The sequence below is a fragment of the Lepidochelys kempii genome, chromosome 15 (genome assembly GCF_965140285.1).
Source record: "Lepidochelys kempii isolate rLepKem1 chromosome 15, rLepKem1.hap1, whole genome shotgun sequence".
In the NCBI taxonomy this organism is placed as follows: domain Eukaryota; kingdom Metazoa; phylum Chordata; order Testudines; family Cheloniidae; genus Lepidochelys; species Lepidochelys kempii.
Genome location: NC_136394.1, coordinates 30,474,763 through 30,491,409, shown reverse-complemented (window position 1 = coordinate 30,491,409; position 16,647 = coordinate 30,474,763). Strand labels below are relative to the sequence as shown.

Sequence of the window (16,647 nt, the reverse complement as noted above, 5' to 3'; positions counted from 1 at the left end):
TCAGAGTAACAGCCGTGTTAGTCTGTATTCGCGAAAAGGAGTATTTGTGGCACCTTAGAGACTAACCAATTTATTTGAGGGTAAGCTTTCGTGAGCTACAGCTCACTTCATCGGATGCATACTGTGGAAAATACAGAAGATGCTTTTATACATACAAACCATGAAAAAATGGGTGTTTACCACTACAAAAGGTTTTCTCTCTCCCCACCCCACTCTCCTGCTGGTAATAGCTTATCTAAAGTGATGTAAGGGGAGTGATCACTTTAGATAAGCTATTACCAGCAGGAGAGTGGGGTGGGGAGAGAGAAAACCTTTTGTAGTGGTAAACACCCATTTTTTCATGGTTTGTATGTATAAAAGCATCTTCTGTATTTTCCACAGTATGCATCCGATGAAGTGAGCTGTAGCTCACGAAAGCTTACGCTCAAATAAATTGGTTAGTTTTTAATCCTGTTAGCCCTGAAGACCCAAGACAGATAAAAGACTGTGTAGACTTTCGCTTGTTGTATATCAGAATTCTTTATTAAGTTCTGATTGGTTACACTTGTGCAAGTTTACTGAGGACAATGGGATTTTGCAGGTGTCATTTAGGGTGGAATTTGTCCTGCACAACCTTTACTAATAGGGAATTAAGCACAAGTAGGGAATAACTCTGCTTCATTTTCAGATCACACATTGAGTTTGCAGGGCTGGTGATCACAAACTGATTTCTAAACTAAGCACATTTAACATGGAATTGAGAACAAACATGGACTCATTATACCATGTTTACTGAGTCATTTCTCAGAGTGAAAGCACTTTCTTAGAAGAAAAAGAAATAACATGTGGTTCAAGAAAAGTAAACTGGCTGAAAATCTAAGATTTTCATTAATGAAAAATCCAAGACATCTGAAATTGCAAAGTGTGTCTAACCAAGAAATTTCCCCTCTTTTAATTTCAATTAGCAACTTTTCATTAAAGAGAAATGTAGACAAGGTCACAGTTCATAAACTAAGTAATTACATTTTATTATACCTTTTATAATCTTAGTTTAAAGGGCAATCTTGGTATCAAAAGGCTGCTTTTACTCACTTGGGAAGAATGCAATGCTACAAAGTGATCTTAAAACCACTTCTCTGGATGGAGCCAACAGCCAAATAGTAAAAACCTCACTCCTGGAGAGACTCACAAAGCCAGACATTTTAGGAGATATCAGATACCTGAACAATCCCAACACAAGTCTCTGCTACTCCTACATGCCACAGCAGTTGCTTCTGTGCCAGCTGCACGTAGGCTACAGAAAGCAGCACTGAATTTCTGAGCAAAGGAAAGATGCTGGATCCACAGTTATCTGAATTCAGTAGCTGATTACCTTCAACATCATGTGCACAGAGAAGTGCTTTAGCCTGTTGCCTGCCCCTGAAGTGGTGGTGTTGGGAGCTGGAGAGATGAGGAGGAGATTCACTCCCCAAACTTACACTTAGATCTTGACAAACACCTTTTTTACTTGAGCTTGGTGGAGGGAGAAGGAAGAATTTCACCCTTAAAACAGATCTTATTATGACAAGAATACCACGTTAAAAACAAGGAAAAAGGTGAATCAGCTTAATTAAGACAAAGATTAACAAAGATGCCAAGCACAAAGGTGTAAGGACAACAATCTTCATTAGAAGAAACACAGAAAACTGATTAAGCAATCGGACAAGGACACAGCAAGTTTTTTCAGGAACTTTTCTCTGAAACTGACGTTTTGGTAAAGTTCACAGCACTACTGCAACCCTATGCTCAAAAGTTTATAATCTGGTATCATATGAATGAAACTCAACTCTCTGCAAAGGGCCAGCACAAGGCCTATAGAAAACTTGGACTCACAGACTTTAAGGACAGAAAGGGACCATTATGGTTATCTAGTCTGACTTCCTGCACACTGCAGGCCACAGAATCTCACCCACCCACTTCTGCAATAGGCTAGAACCTCTGGCTGGGATACTGAAGTTCTCAGATCTTGGTATTCCCTTAAATAGGATATGAACAGTATATTGGCCTTGTGCTGGCCACCTGCATGGGATGAATTGCACCAATATGTAAATAACCTGGAATTCCATTTTGATCAGGTAGAAACTAAACTCGAAGCCACAGGGACTTCCAAAGTCAAAGGAAAAACTGTAAAGACCTTAAATTTTATAAAAAAGGTTTCAACACTGCATACAAAAGGATTAAGGGCTGCATGATGATGATACAGATGAGATCTTGGAGAATATAATAGGGACCAAGAATAGTTAGAGGGTTAAGCTCCCTAAAATTGTGGAATCAGATGGATTTACAGTCTTCTTGATGGATCCTGCATTTGTTGCACTAAGAGGTAGTGGGTGGCCTGGTGTACATTGGGAAGCTTAACAGGAATAATGAGAACATCAAATACTAGCCACATGGAGAATCTGAGTACCATGTACCCATATGTATTGCGACAAAGTTCCTCCTCTACCTTGGTGGGTCTTGCGCTTATTGGCGGATTTGCTCACCTTGGAGCTTCACAGCAGCCCTCAGTTTGGCTGCTTTCATGAACCCATAGTCCAGGTCAACTCCTCCTGTGTCTGACCAGGAGTTGGGAGGTTTGGGGGGAACTTGGGCCCGCCCAGGGCCCTATGGAATGCAGCTATTTAGAGTGCCTCCTGGAACAGCTGTGCGACAGCAACAACTGACTGGGCTACTTCCCCATGGCCTCCTCCCACCACCTTCTTTATCCTCTTCATAGGACCTTCCTCCTGGTGTCTGATAATGCTTGTACTCCTCAGTCCTCCAAAAGTATGCGTTCTCACTCTCAGCTCCTAGTGCCTCTTGCTCCCAGCTCCTTACATGCGCACCACAAACTGAAGTGAGATCCTTTTTAAACCCAGGTGCCCTGATTAGCCTGCCTTAATTGATTCTAGCAGCTTCTTGATTGGCTGCAGGTGTTCTAATCAGCCTGTCATCTTAATTATCTCCAGAAGGTTCCTGATTGTTCTGGAACCTTCCCTCTTACCTTACCCAGGGAAAAGGGACCTACTTAACCTGGGGCTAATATATCTGCCTTCTATTACTCTCCTGTAGCCATCTGGCCTGACCCTGTCACAGTATATAATTTCTAATTTTCTTAATCCAGCTTTCAAAAAAGTGTCTCATTTTAAAAATCAACCTATTTTTGTTCCAGTTATTAAACATGGGAATTTTTAACTAACATGACATTTTTATTACATTTATCAAAGAAACATGGAGAGAAAGATGTGAAAGAACATATTCTTAATATACAATAAGAAACTATGAAGGACAATTCTAAACATCTAGTATGATTAAAAAGCAAAATTCAGAGTAAATACATGTAGGGGAATTTCAAAATTAAAAACTATTTTGACCAACTTAGCAAGACAGAATTTCTCATTTTTGCATGTCAACTGGCATTTTACTTAGTTCTGCAGGTAGATAAGTCCCCACAACAGGGTAGCAGAAAATGATTCAAGAAAAGAAAGTAGGTGCAAGATGCATCTGACCGCATGGGAACCCACAGCTGTCCATTTGCCAAACAGAACACGGCACAATGATGTCCTTAGGCAGAACATCTCAACTTTTTTTAGCCAGTTATTTAAAAAGATAGTCAAGTGTCAAACCTCTGGAAAAAGCAGATTTGTAATTAAAAAAAAAAAAATACTGTCAGTGCTATTAGAGGGTTAGTTGTTTAACATAGTTCCCATGTTAAAAATGATGCAGGAGTCACTTACTGGTAAAAAAAATAATTTATGAAGCAATAGAAATAGAAATTTAGCAGTCAGCTGGATTTTTACATTGTGTACATTCTTCTTGCTGTATTCTAATTTTTATTCTTAATTCAAACTCCTCTCATCATTGTAGTCCTTAAAAAGATGCTCTTGAGTTGGTTGACAAACAAATACAGATACTTTGTGTTATATTACATGTACTTTATAATAATTTTAGATTGATAGCATTATATGCATCAAACAACATTTTATTTTAAATGGACACAACTTCAACATGGCCCAATATTTAATTTTGTAAAAACAGGTTTTAAAAACTTAGGAACAGAAATGTTTCCACAACTTTTGTTTTTAAAATTTCAACAAAACAGTTTTGAACAAAAACACCACTGTAGTGTTTAAAAACCAATACTGTATCACTGAAAATGTGAAATTAAAACGGACTACAAACAGAAGTGAAAGTTACTTAACTGATTTTCATTGTCCATGCTGAGAAATAAAGGCAAGCAGGGACAAAGAGTAACTGATGAAAAAAATTTAAAAATCCAATTTATTTTTAATAATCCAAGATTTTATGAGACATTGGTGTAAAAGTGCAAAGTGTCCCTTTAAAATCTAGAAAGGAATTAATTATGCACTTTACATATATTGCGTGATTTAACACAAACCTGAAAGCAGTAAGATACCCCATGGGAAAAATAACATTACCCTGAAGTAAAATTTTGCTCATGAAGTTACAAGTGTATTTGCTACTGCTTCTGTGAAGTTCTGATATACTGAGTAGTTGGTAATTCAATGTCACAAAAAAAAGACAACTGATTATGAGTGGAATATGCAAAGAAATAATAGCCTACCGTCCAGTGATGTGCTCTTCGGTCCTTATAAAAGCTATGGCTTCTTCTCTGGATAGGAACTACAGTCAAGTCTTTCCCACCTGATCTGTCAGAATTCTGCTTGGTCCATTCTTTTTCAAAGTCCTGTTTCAAAGGAGTACATAAAAATACCACTTTAAAATGTTTGTTTACTTCAAATATGAGAACTACAGAGAAAGCTCAAAGTTGGTTCTCAAAGCAGACAAAACAAAGAAGGCTAACTGAAGCAGAAGAACTTTATGCAACATTTACATGGGCACAGAGACATTGGAACAAAGTTTTATAGTGGGGATGCTGAAAGCTATTGAACAAAACTGTAAACCCTGTATATGATGTAAACCACTTCAAGCCAGCGGGTGCTGCCAGACCCCCAGCACACCTAGTTCCAGCACCCCTGCACGGGTGATGCACATTAATTCTTTTTTAAAAAAGGAGTACTTGTGGCACCTTAGAGACTAACCAATTTGAGCATAAGCTTTCATGAGCTACAGCTCACTTCATCAAGGCACTCCTTTTCTTTTTGCGAATACAGACTAACACGGCTGTTACTCTGAAACCTGTCATTAATTCTTTTGTTAGGAGAACCCTCAGTAGGTTTCCCTCTGCCAGCACTTAGAGAGCAACAGACCACAAAAGTGGTAGCTGGAGGGGAGATTGGGGGAGGGAAAGTACCAACACATCTATAAAATAAGTTTTTCCCTTCACTGAAGCAAAAACCCCAGCCCAGTTGAGATGCCGATTCAAAACACATTTATTGACTTATAAAGCTGTGAATATAAAGATTTAACAAATAGTGCCTACAGCATTAAGAATACAACTTATAAACAATACTTCTACATCAAAAGAAAGCTGTAGTTTAATATTGTCAGTCAGTAATTTGCCACTTTTTAAAGGATACTACATATCTGCTACAGTATTGACTCTTAAAGGACATATTCCCTATAAGGAATAATACTATGATTTTTTAAATTAAAGAGAAAGAAAGAAGAATCAAAGAGCCAAATCCTCACCTGGCATACACTTATGCTGGTACCAATATCAATGGAGCAAAGCTGATTTACACCCAGGGATGGCCCACAACATTTTTGGCACCTGAGGCAGAGAGCTCAAATGACCCCCTCATGCCCCCTCGCTTTGGCCAAAACTTTGAAACTCTGGGTCCTAGTGGCACCCCCCCCCCCCCACAGTCTGGCACCTTAGGCTGCCACCTCAGTTCGCCTCATGGTAAGGCCAGCCCTGTTTACACCAGCTAAGCATCTGGCTCTAACACAGAAACAGCAAGACTGAAAGCAATCATGACAAAATATCTTCATCACTTTCACAGTTATAAGAGGTGCTCTAACAAATACTGCCTTGTAAATACCTTTTTATTTTCATGGCAGAAAGATTCTTGTTGATATGCACTCCTCTTTTTCAGTCTGTTTTCTTCACTTTCCAATGGGAAGCTTTGCCTGAATTGGGGCTGGTCCCTCCTTTCCTTTGCTTCTTCCCTCAGAGGCATGCTGCCTCTTGCTTTAGCAGGATGGTTCTTTTCTGAGTATGATCGTTTTAAATCTGGCAGTGCATTTCCAAAACCAGATGTACGGTCATTCCACTCAGCTTTGCTCTTCATATTGGAAAAGTCACTCTCATGTGAGGTTTTGTTTGCACTCTCTTTGTTCTTATTTACAGAGCTCCTCGTTACATTTTTGTGCCGGTCATCATCCACAGACATCTCTGTGAACTGCTGTTTTGTGAACACTTTCTTCTGTAATAAGCCACCGCTGCTACCACCACCATCGGGAGAGAAATTAGAAGCTAAACTGACTTCCAGTTTTTGGTCCACACTAATAGGATTTGCAGGCAGTACCTTGTTATTTGTGTATTTTGCACTTTGGAGCCTAGATGTTAAATTCTTCCCTTGATCCTCATCAATAATAAACGTCTTTTTTCTGGTACCAGTAGTGTCAGCAGGTGAATTTATAAGTTTATCTGAAAGTGAACTAGGCTTTCCCCAGTGGGGAGGACTGAATTTTCTATCTTTGGACTTTTGCTTACTCCATTCTTGGCTACAGGACTCCAGTTTCTCTTTGCTGTTTTCATGGAGAGTTAAGTTCTCCGGCCTGCGGTGTTCTTCTGCACAGATACCTTGTTTAGTGATACTAGCAGATTGATCCAAGTTCTTCCAATCTTTCCAGTTATAGCTGTGTGGAATTTTATCAGCCACATTCTTTTTGTACTTTGACTTCTCCCAATAAAACATATTCAGATCTTCAGAGAACTGGTTATCTTTTTCTTCTTGAATGTTACTGGTCTTTATGGATTCCTCTTTATATTCTGCCATAAGAGCATCAATATCAAGAACTCTAGATCTATACCTATCTTCAGTCTTTACTCTGAACGCATCATGACTCTTTTCCCCAAACATATTTTGTGTAAATAGTTCATTGTCTTTGTGCAAATGCCTGAAGTGTAGCGTGGATTTTGGCTCATGGTATGAGGAGACTTTTCCTCCACTACCTTTTAGGTCAGGTTGAATAGTATTTTTCAGGCCCTGTTTTAAGAGGAAAGCATCAACATCTATAATTTTCTCTTTAGTATGATCCAGCCCTCTCTCACAAGACCTCCTATTATCATCCTCTCCAAGCACTGGATATATATTTTTTAAACTTAGAATATCTTGTTCTTCCTCTTTAACCCAATGCTTGTTAACACATGCTTCTAGGGACTTATCTTTACAATGTATACTCCGTACATTTTTATAGGATTGCTGAGATGTAGGATTGGACCTTCTGGAAGAACCAGAGTTCAGAGTAACTGGTGCACTTTCAACCTCTGTAGGAATTTGGTTATTTTCATTTGCATTAACAGTACTTACAGAGCTTTTTTCTGTTTTATCAGGAATCTGATACGTAACTGCAAAATAGGTTGCCTTTGGTTCAAAGGGAGAAACCTGCTTCTTCAAATAATCATCAGGACTGATTGAAACTGTTTGGTTCACTTCCTTTGATTCTATCCCATCTTTGTTTCTTTTACTTTTCTTCTTTATTGCACCTTCATCAAATTGCAATGAATCTGTTCTACTCAGCCTTTTGATACTTTCTTGAGTTAGTGGGATAACTTCTTCTTGCTTGCTGGAGTCCTGAGGCAAGGTCTTCCTTCGCCACCTTTCTGAAATTTTAAGGTCAGAAACACTACTACTAGTTTTTCTGACTTTTTCTTCTGGTTCTACTAATCTGAGTTTGTCTCTTTCATTTTCAAGGGCTGCAACATCTAACCCTAAATCTTTTCTTACACAAATTGAGTCTGCATATTTCCTTAATCCAAAGACTCTGGATTTCTGTTTATCAGCAGTTATTACTTCTGTGCTAGGATGCGGGTCCACGGAGGGTTTATACAATTGGTTATTTCCAGGCACTGAAATATGACTCCCATGTTTATTGGCACTGGTTGAAATAACGTCTTGACCTAAATCAGCTCTGGATTCATAGCCATCTGTCCTAACTGGTTTTATACCAGCTCTCTCAGAAAAGCATTTGGTCACATTAGAACTCTCTGTTTTATTTATGCAAGAGAGATCATTCTTTTCTCTTTGCATTTCAGGATGCAGTTGTGTCATTTTTTCATTTGCTATCCCTAAATCCTTACTTTTGTTTGCAGCATAAGATGATTTCTCAATTATAAATACCTGTTCACTCTGATTTTTATTGGACTCTGTTATCTGTTCATGGAAAGTACATTTGCTGTGGAAGACATCTTTAGGTTCTCTAAAAGTAAACTTTTTTGTAGAAGTGTCCAACATGTCTTTAGTTTCTGAAATAAAACTACTTTCTTTCAAGGGGTCAGTTTTATTATCTAGCCCACACAGGTGATCAGGATGTAAGACATTCCCATCAGGTTTTCTCTTCTCTTTCACAGAAGATTTTCTAGTTTTGAGTGTCACAGCTTTATCTTCAGGTACTACTGTAATAGCTTCACTAAGTGCTCTTTCACCAAAAGTCTGAAGGATTTCATATCTTGGCTCTATTCGTTGGTAAATTAGAGAGTCCTCTACATGCTTAGGAGTGGGTTTTTCACATTTCTCACATGAAGAATGTTTTTCCACTGGAACTGCATGAGCAATTTTCTTGTCTTCATTTAGATAAGTTGTTTTTCCACATTTTTCTGCATCTGCTACATATCCTGATACACCAGACTGACCGTGACACTCTCTCTTTGAACTAGTTTTCTCCTGTAATTTTTTTTCCATCCCAAATCTTCTGTTATGGCCTAGCAAAGTCACAACATCATATTTGCCTTCAAATTCATTAGTCAGCTTTCGTGTAGGATCAATTACAGGGTGACCAGCAGCAATATTATGCCTCTGGACATTGTGGTCAAACATGGTGGCTCGGACAGTTTTTACATGTACATTTTCTGCAGGAGTGGTGGGTTTCAATTTTTTTTCAAAGTTATTTTTGGCTGACACAGAGTTTTCACTCTGCAAAGATACATTTTGCCTCTCTCTCAGAAAACTTCCTTTTCTTTCTATCTGATCAGCTTTCTCTGATATTTGTACTGTTTGTCGTGGTTTCCACTGATTCCCAATAGCACAGGTCTCACTACAATCTGTTCCAGGAGGAGGCGTCATCTCCTTAATCTTAAACAAAAAAATTCAACAGTTAGAAGTTTATTAAAAAAAAAAAAATGAACTACAACATTATACTACCTAGTATGTATTTATGTACCTAGTATGTATTTTACACACACACAAATTCCTTAAGAAAACTAACAAACAGATTCAAATATTGGTGTAAGGTAAACTTGCAAACCCTAGGATAAGTCCTCTTTACATCAGAATATCTTACCATTTGATTGTTTTTAATATAACAAATTAAAATTAAATGCATGAAGAATTCCTGGGTTCAGACTTTCATTGTATATTTTAATCTGCAGTGATTACTTCAAGTCAAGTTATACTCCGGAAAAGGTACTGCCACACAAAATACAGTAGAATATGAATATTTATACCATATTTTGTAAAAGCCAGCTTTTCCCAAAATAAATGATATTACTGGCTAGCTAAATGAATAAATGATTAGTACTCCATACTGCCATGCAAGAGACCTCAGTAATCTTGGGTATAAACCAGTAAGGGATGGAAGGCTCATGAATGATTGTCAGAACTTGCTAGTAGAAAGTAGTAAGGAGAAAGATAGATGGTCTGCCTGAGCCACAGGCATAGGTCTCAGGAGATCTGACTTCCATCTCCCGTTCTGCCACTGACTTCCTGTGTAACCATGGTCAAATCACAATCTTTCTGTATCTTAATTTTTCTTTTTATAAAGGGAAATAATAATTCTCTCATCAAGATGTGGCAAGGATTCATTCATTCTTGTTCAAGATACACAGAGACTATGGCAAAGAGCACTTTAATAATGACTAGGAATAAAAAATAATCAGGAATTGCAGTTTGTGGAAATAATGAAGAACAGCTGCTGCTGGCTGTGGGGAGGGGCGGGCAAGCAATTCTGAGCACATTTCACAACTTAAGAGGAGTAGCGTTAAAGAAAAACTAAGTTAAACAGAAAAGGAGTACTTGTGGCACCTTAGAGACTAACCAGTTTATCTGAGCATGAGCTTTCGTGAGCTACAGCTCACTTCATCGGATGCATACCGTGGAAACTGCAGCAGACTTTATATACACACACAGAATATGAAACAATACCTCCTCCCACCCTACTGTCCTGCTGGTAATAGCTTATCTAAAGTGATCATCAAGTTGGGCCATTTCCAGCACAAATCCAGGTTCTCTCACCCTCCACCCCCCCCACACAAATTCACTCTCCTGCTGGTGATAGCCCATCCAAAGTGACAACTCTCTACACAATGTGCATGATAATCAAGTTGGGCCATTTCCTGCACAAATCCAGGTTCTCTCACCCCCTCACCCCCCTCCCAAAAACCACACACACAAACTCACTATCCTGCTGGTAATAGCTCATCCAAAGTGACCACTCTCCCTACAATGTGCATGATAATCAAGGTGGGCCATTTCCAGCACAAATCCAGGTTTTCTCACCCCCCCACCCCCATACACACACAAACTCACTGTCCTGCTGGTAATAGCTCATCCAAACTGACCACTCTCCAAGTTTAAATCCAAGTTAAACCAGAACATCGCGGGCGGGGGGGGAGGAAAAAACAAGGGGAAATAGGCTACCTTGCATAATGACTTAGCCACTCCCAGTCTCTATTTAAGCCTAAATTAATAGTATCCAATTTGCAAATGAATTCCAATTCAGCAGTTTCTCGCTGGAGTCTGGATTTGAAGTTTTTTTGTTTTAAGATAGCGACCTTCATGTGTGAGATTGTGTGACCAGAGAGATTGAAGTGTTCTCCGACTGGTTTATGAATGTTATAATTCTTGACATCTGATTTGTGTCCATTTATTCTTTTATGTAGAGACTGTCCAGTTTGACCAATGTAAATGGCAGAGGGGCATTGCGGGCACATGATGGCATATATCACATTGGTGGATATGCAGGTGAACGAGCCTCTGATAGTGTGGCTGATGTTATTAGGCCCTGTGATGGTGTCCCCTGAATCGATATGTGGGCACAGTTGGCAACGGGCTTTGTTGCAAGGATAAGTTCCTGGGTTAGTGGTTCTGTTGTGTGGTATGTGGTTGTTGATGAGTATTTGCTTCAGGTTGCGGGGCTGTGTGTAGGCAAGGACTGGCCTGTCTGCCAAGATTTGTGAGAGTGTTGGGTCATCCTTTAGGATAGGTTGTAGATCCTTAATAATGCGTTGGAGGGGTTTTAGTTGGGGGCTGAAGGTGACGGCTAGTGGCGTTCTGTTATTTTCTTTGTTAGGCCTGTCCTGTAGTAGGTAACTTCTGGGAACTCTTCTGGCTCTATCAATCTGTTTCTTTACTTCCGCAGGTGGGTATTGTAGTTGTAAGAAAGCTTGACAGAGATCTTGTAGGTGTTTGTCTCTGTCTGAGGGGTTGGAGCAAATGCGGTTGTCTCAGACAGAGACAAACAGGACAGTCTCTACGTAAAAGAATAAATGGACACAAATCAGATGTCAAGAATTATAACATTCATAAACCAGTCGGAGAACACTTCAATCTCTCTGGTCACGCAATCACAGACATGAAGGTCGCTATCTTAAAACAAAAAAAACTTCAAATCCAGACTCCAGCGAGAAACTGCTGAATTGGAATTCATTTGCAAATTGGATACTATTAATTTAGGCTTAAATAGAGACTGGGAGTGGCTAAGTCATTATGCAAGGTAGCCTATTTCCCCTTGTTTTTTCCTCCCCCCCCCCGATGTTCTGGTTTAACTTGGATTTAAACTTGGAGAGTGGTCAGTTTGGATGAGCTATTACCAGCAGGACAGTGAGTTTGTGTGTGTATGGGGGTGGGGGGGTGAGAAAACCTGGATTTGTGCTGGAAATGGCCCACCTTGATTATCATGCACATTGTAGGGAGAGTGGTCACTTTGGATGAGCTATTACCAGCAGGATAGTGAGTTTGTGTGTGTGGTTTTTGGGAGGGGGGTGAGGGGGTGAGAGAACCTGGATTTGTGCAGGAAATGGCCCAACTTGATTATCATGCACATTGTGTAGAGAGTTGTCACTTTGGATGGGCTATCACCAGCAGGAGAGTGAATTTGTGTGGGGGGGGGTGGAGGGTGAGAAAACCTGGATTTGTGCTGGAAATGGCCCAACTTGATGATCACTTTAGATAAGCTATTACCAGCAGGACAGTGGGGTGGGAGGAGGTATTGTTTCATATTCTGTGTGTGTATATAAAGTCTGCTGCAGTTTCCACGGTATGCATCCGATGAAGTGAGCTGTAGCTCACGAAAGCTCATGCTCAAATAAACTGGTTAGTCTCTAAGGTGCCACAAGTACTCCTTTTCTTTTTGCGAATACAGACTAACACGGCTGTTACTCTGAAATAAGTTAAACAGATTTGGGGGTGCACATGTGTATTTTCAAAACAATTTTAGGGAGGTCTGACACTTCCAATATCTACATTCAGTGATTGTATCTATTGTCGCAATAAAGGCTACATTTTAGTAATTTTCACTGTGGGAGTACATGATGATAAATAGAAGAAGTCTTTCTGCCCTATGAAAGCATTGAAATTAGTTCTAAAATTTTCAGTTAAACTTTTTTTTAAAGGTTTTAGTTCAATGAACTAAAAAAATTAATACTGTGGAATTTATTTATAAATCTTTTAAACTTTCTGATTTCCTGAGTTTTTTTAATTGGCAAAGCAAATTTATTCAGTCCTACTTTAGGTCAGCTTGTGAAGAGAGTAGCTTCCCATTAACCAAAAGAGTTAAAGTAAAGTTTGGATTTTTGTTCATTGTTCAATTACTCTTCTTCAAAATTAACTCATTAGACTCTCATATCAAATTGGCATTTTTCTTTCAAGTACTACTGTGTTGTAACCAGGACCGAATAAGATAAGAAAAAAACCCAGGCCCAAACATCAAGGGACTCAGGAAAAATATGCCTAAAATAACAATATTAAATCTTCATATACACAACAATTTTATAGTTTTAAGCAGAAAAGTTATATTTTGCACGACTTAAGTATTATGCTTAGAAACTAAGTTATCTATATATTCATCAGTTTTTAAAAGTGGCCAAATAAGACACTCCAGATTCTTTATGTAGCCCTGTGTTGTCATAGACCATTAGAATTAAATGTTACAGGAGGGGTTGGTAAAAAACGCAAAGCATGTTTAATATAATGATATATTATAAAAGCTTGAATTAATTCAGGACACTTTGGAAGTTTCATAAGAAGTTAATATGTGTAAGGCTATTGTCATTGGTTAATATATATGTGTGCAAAACTATAGACAAACATGTACATGATTTCTGTACATTACCAGGGTGGCCTAAAGAAGGAATTACCCAGGTAAACTTATTAAGATTATGCTATTCTTAATACTCACAATGGCAGTTTCTAACTCATTGCTTTCTATAGCCGTATGTGACACAGCATAGTACTATATAAATTATAGCTACAATTCTGTTTGGAAGACCAAGTCTGTAAGTACCACTTTCTTACCTTTTGATTTTCTTGTGTTTCACTAGTAACATCACTATTCAATTCAGTAGGTTTCTCAGGTTTAATTTCATTGGTTGATGCTGGGCTTGAAAACCTATTTGCAAAAATTTGTTATTTCTTTTAAGTATGGATGACATTAAACAACTTTAGTTAGTTGCCCAATATGCATTTTTTCAAATGCAAAATATGACACTTTCTTTTCATATAATTTTAAAATGCTCCAATTAATTTCTTATAAATGTGATTGGAGAAATCACTTTATTTCAGAGCACAAATCTTATCTTGATTCAGTGATTTATGTATGCCTGAACTATTAGCAGACAAAGCCCAAGCCTTCTCTACAGTTAACAAGCTAGATATACTTTATTTTCTATCTTGGAAAAAAATGTTCTAGAATTTAAGACATAATTTAGTTAGTAGACTACTGAAAAACAGGTTGAAAGTTCCCACTGTCTCTTGCATAAACTTTACTGTTACATTGAATTCTATTCGGTTCAGGCTCTTATCCCACACTCATCATTGCAGCATTCTACACCACAGATCTCTGCAGTGTCTGCCTGTTCTAAACAGGCAAAACATCAGCTGGAGGGCACTTAAGCCCTGCCCTGCAAGTGACAGCTCTCATCTGCTTCCCTGCTTCCTCCAGAAAAAGATGCAGAATCATGGATCTGTAGACCCGGATATGAAGGTGAAATAAAATTCCTATCTGGCGCAAAATCTGACAGTAGATAGTGTCACTGAGGTGACACTGATAAAGGTCTACCCTAATTTGTGCCAAATGCAAAAAATTATTTATAAGTATTTTGAAAATAAAATAAAAGCAAATAGTAAGGCTAACACAATGGAAGTGAAAAGAGCACATTAAACAAATGAAAACTCAGGTTATATTTTGAACCTTTGAAAATACATGACAGCGTGAGCTATATTATTCATACCTGGATTTCAAAACATGTAAATAAAACTCAAGCAGTAGTGAGAGACTGCTAAGATAGCATGCAAGAATTAATATTACTGACAGCATATTTTTGCAGCCACTATCAAGATAAATTATGAGCAACAGATTAAGCAGAATTCTAAGAAAAAGTATGTTTGAAGATTACAAGTGAGGAACTGTGATATCTGATTTTTTTTTATTTGTACTAATTGAAAACTTGAAAAGAATAGAGTATTAAACATCTCTTCTGTAACTTACTTCTTTGTTAAGTCTGCAGAAAGTGGTCGTGACTTGAGTGATCTGCGTAGATTTCCTGGCTTAACATCTGTATTTTCTGTTGTCAGTTCTCTGATTCTCTGTTGGATGTTCACATTTCTGTTTTCCCTCTCAGTGGCTGCTGGGAGAGGCTCGGTATCCATTGGAGTAATGCTACTTTCTGAGCCAGCAAACAAACGGATGTGTTTTTTAACGCTCCCCCTCAAGGTCTTGTTTTCTTTTTTTGAGGAATCTGTAGAGTTTGCACTGACTAAAACTCTGGAAGTTTCCTTTTGATCCAATATTTCCACTTCTTTAATTGTTTTGCTTTTGTTATTAGCCATCTCCTTTTTTTCTGATCCATGTAAGTTAGTTACAATGTCAATTTTTTTCTCATTTTGTTCATCTTTAGATTTCTGTTTAGTTTCCCAAGGGTATTTTTTATCTTTTGCAGAGATCTGTATCAAGTCTTTTGAATAGTTTGGGCTGAATGAGTCTAAATCTTCTGGAAAGACTTTCTGGTTTTGCTCACTAGATTTGTTTTTAACATCAAGAAAGTCAATGTCCTCATTGTTACATTTCAGATTTGATTTAGAGGGATCACCTTTATTCAGTTCTATTTCTTCAACTTTAGGCCTCATTTCAGACTGTTCTTGGGAGTCTATGTCAGTGAAGTGAATTCCTGGTAAATTCTCCTTAATCGCATCAGATGGACAAGTTTTCCTGCACAGAGAAACGTCTTTATTTTCAAATTTGGCAGTTAGATCCATGGACAAAGGCCTTGGTTTTCTAACCCATGATTTCTCTGTTGGAGATTTTTCTTTGGAGACTTCCAAATTGCTACACTTTTGATCTTTTAATGATTCCAGAAAAACAGCAGATACTGGTCTATGGTTTAGCTTTCGTTGCACTTCAGTTAATAAGCCAACCTCGCTGTTGGCATATTTTGCAACGTCCTTGGTTCTCTCACCTATAGGATCTTCATATGTGTCGTTTTTTTCATCAGATTGGTGAGGATTCCAGGAGACTGGTCTGGGGTCTGATGAAAAAGCTATTTGCCCATGCAGACCACCTTCAGGTTTTCTGGAAGTCACAGATAGCTGAGAGATCATCTCAGGCTTTGCGTTACATTGCCACTCTTTTGTCTGTACAGTGCCAAGTGTTCTATGCTCCTCAACAGATATTTTACCTCGTGTTAAATTTACCTTGGATTTCTCAGTGCTAGCTGTTTCAAAAAGAATCACAGTATTTCTGCTGGGACTGGAATAAAAGGTCACATTTGTGACTAATTCATTGTTGCCTTTACTTTCATTTTCAATTAGTTTTTGATCTACTAATAGAGGGACATCTCCACTTAACACCTTAGCAGATGTCATTTCTTCAGTAGGCTGTCCATACACAGAGAACTTGGAGACAAAATTATTTGGTTTGAGAGCTGTAACAGGAGGTTTCACATTCGCAAAAGTATCTGAAGGTTTATCCTTAGAAAATGGCTTTGGAGAAAGCCTTGGCCTTGATCCAGGAGTAGGCACAGTTGCTGGTCTCCAAGTGCTCCCAAATTTGTTTTTTTCTTCAAGAATTATTGGTGTTGAAGGATTAGAAGGTAGACCAGCCTTATTACTTGCATCCAAAAGAGGGTTGATGTAGGTGCGTTGTGTTTTATCCTCACTTGTAATTTCATTTAAATCAGGTATTGTTGTTAAGGATGCTAGAGCAGAGTTGATCTCTACTCTTGTTGCCATAGCTATAGTTAAACATCCAACAGAACTGGAAAAACCCAATTAGGAAGAACAAACTATAAAA

General features: G+C 38.3%; 1 protein-coding gene across 1 annotated transcript in view; it reads right to left on the bottom strand.

Moving 5' to 3' along the window:
* Positions 1-16,647, bottom strand: part of KIAA1671 (KIAA1671 ortholog) — a 160,392-nt gene that overhangs the window by 106,355 nt on the left and 37,390 nt on the right. The window contains exons 3-6 of the mRNA XM_073313248.2: positions 14,848-16,639; positions 13,656-13,749; positions 5,964-9,218; positions 4,583-4,705 (exon numbers count right to left, since the gene is read on the bottom strand). Of these exons, the coding sequence (XP_073169349.1) occupies positions 4,583-4,705; positions 5,964-9,218; positions 13,656-13,749; positions 14,848-16,586 (5,211 nt within the window). The 5' untranslated portion in view covers positions 16,587-16,639. The remainder of the gene's footprint in view (positions 1-4,582; positions 4,706-5,963; positions 9,219-13,655; positions 13,750-14,847; positions 16,640-16,647) is intronic.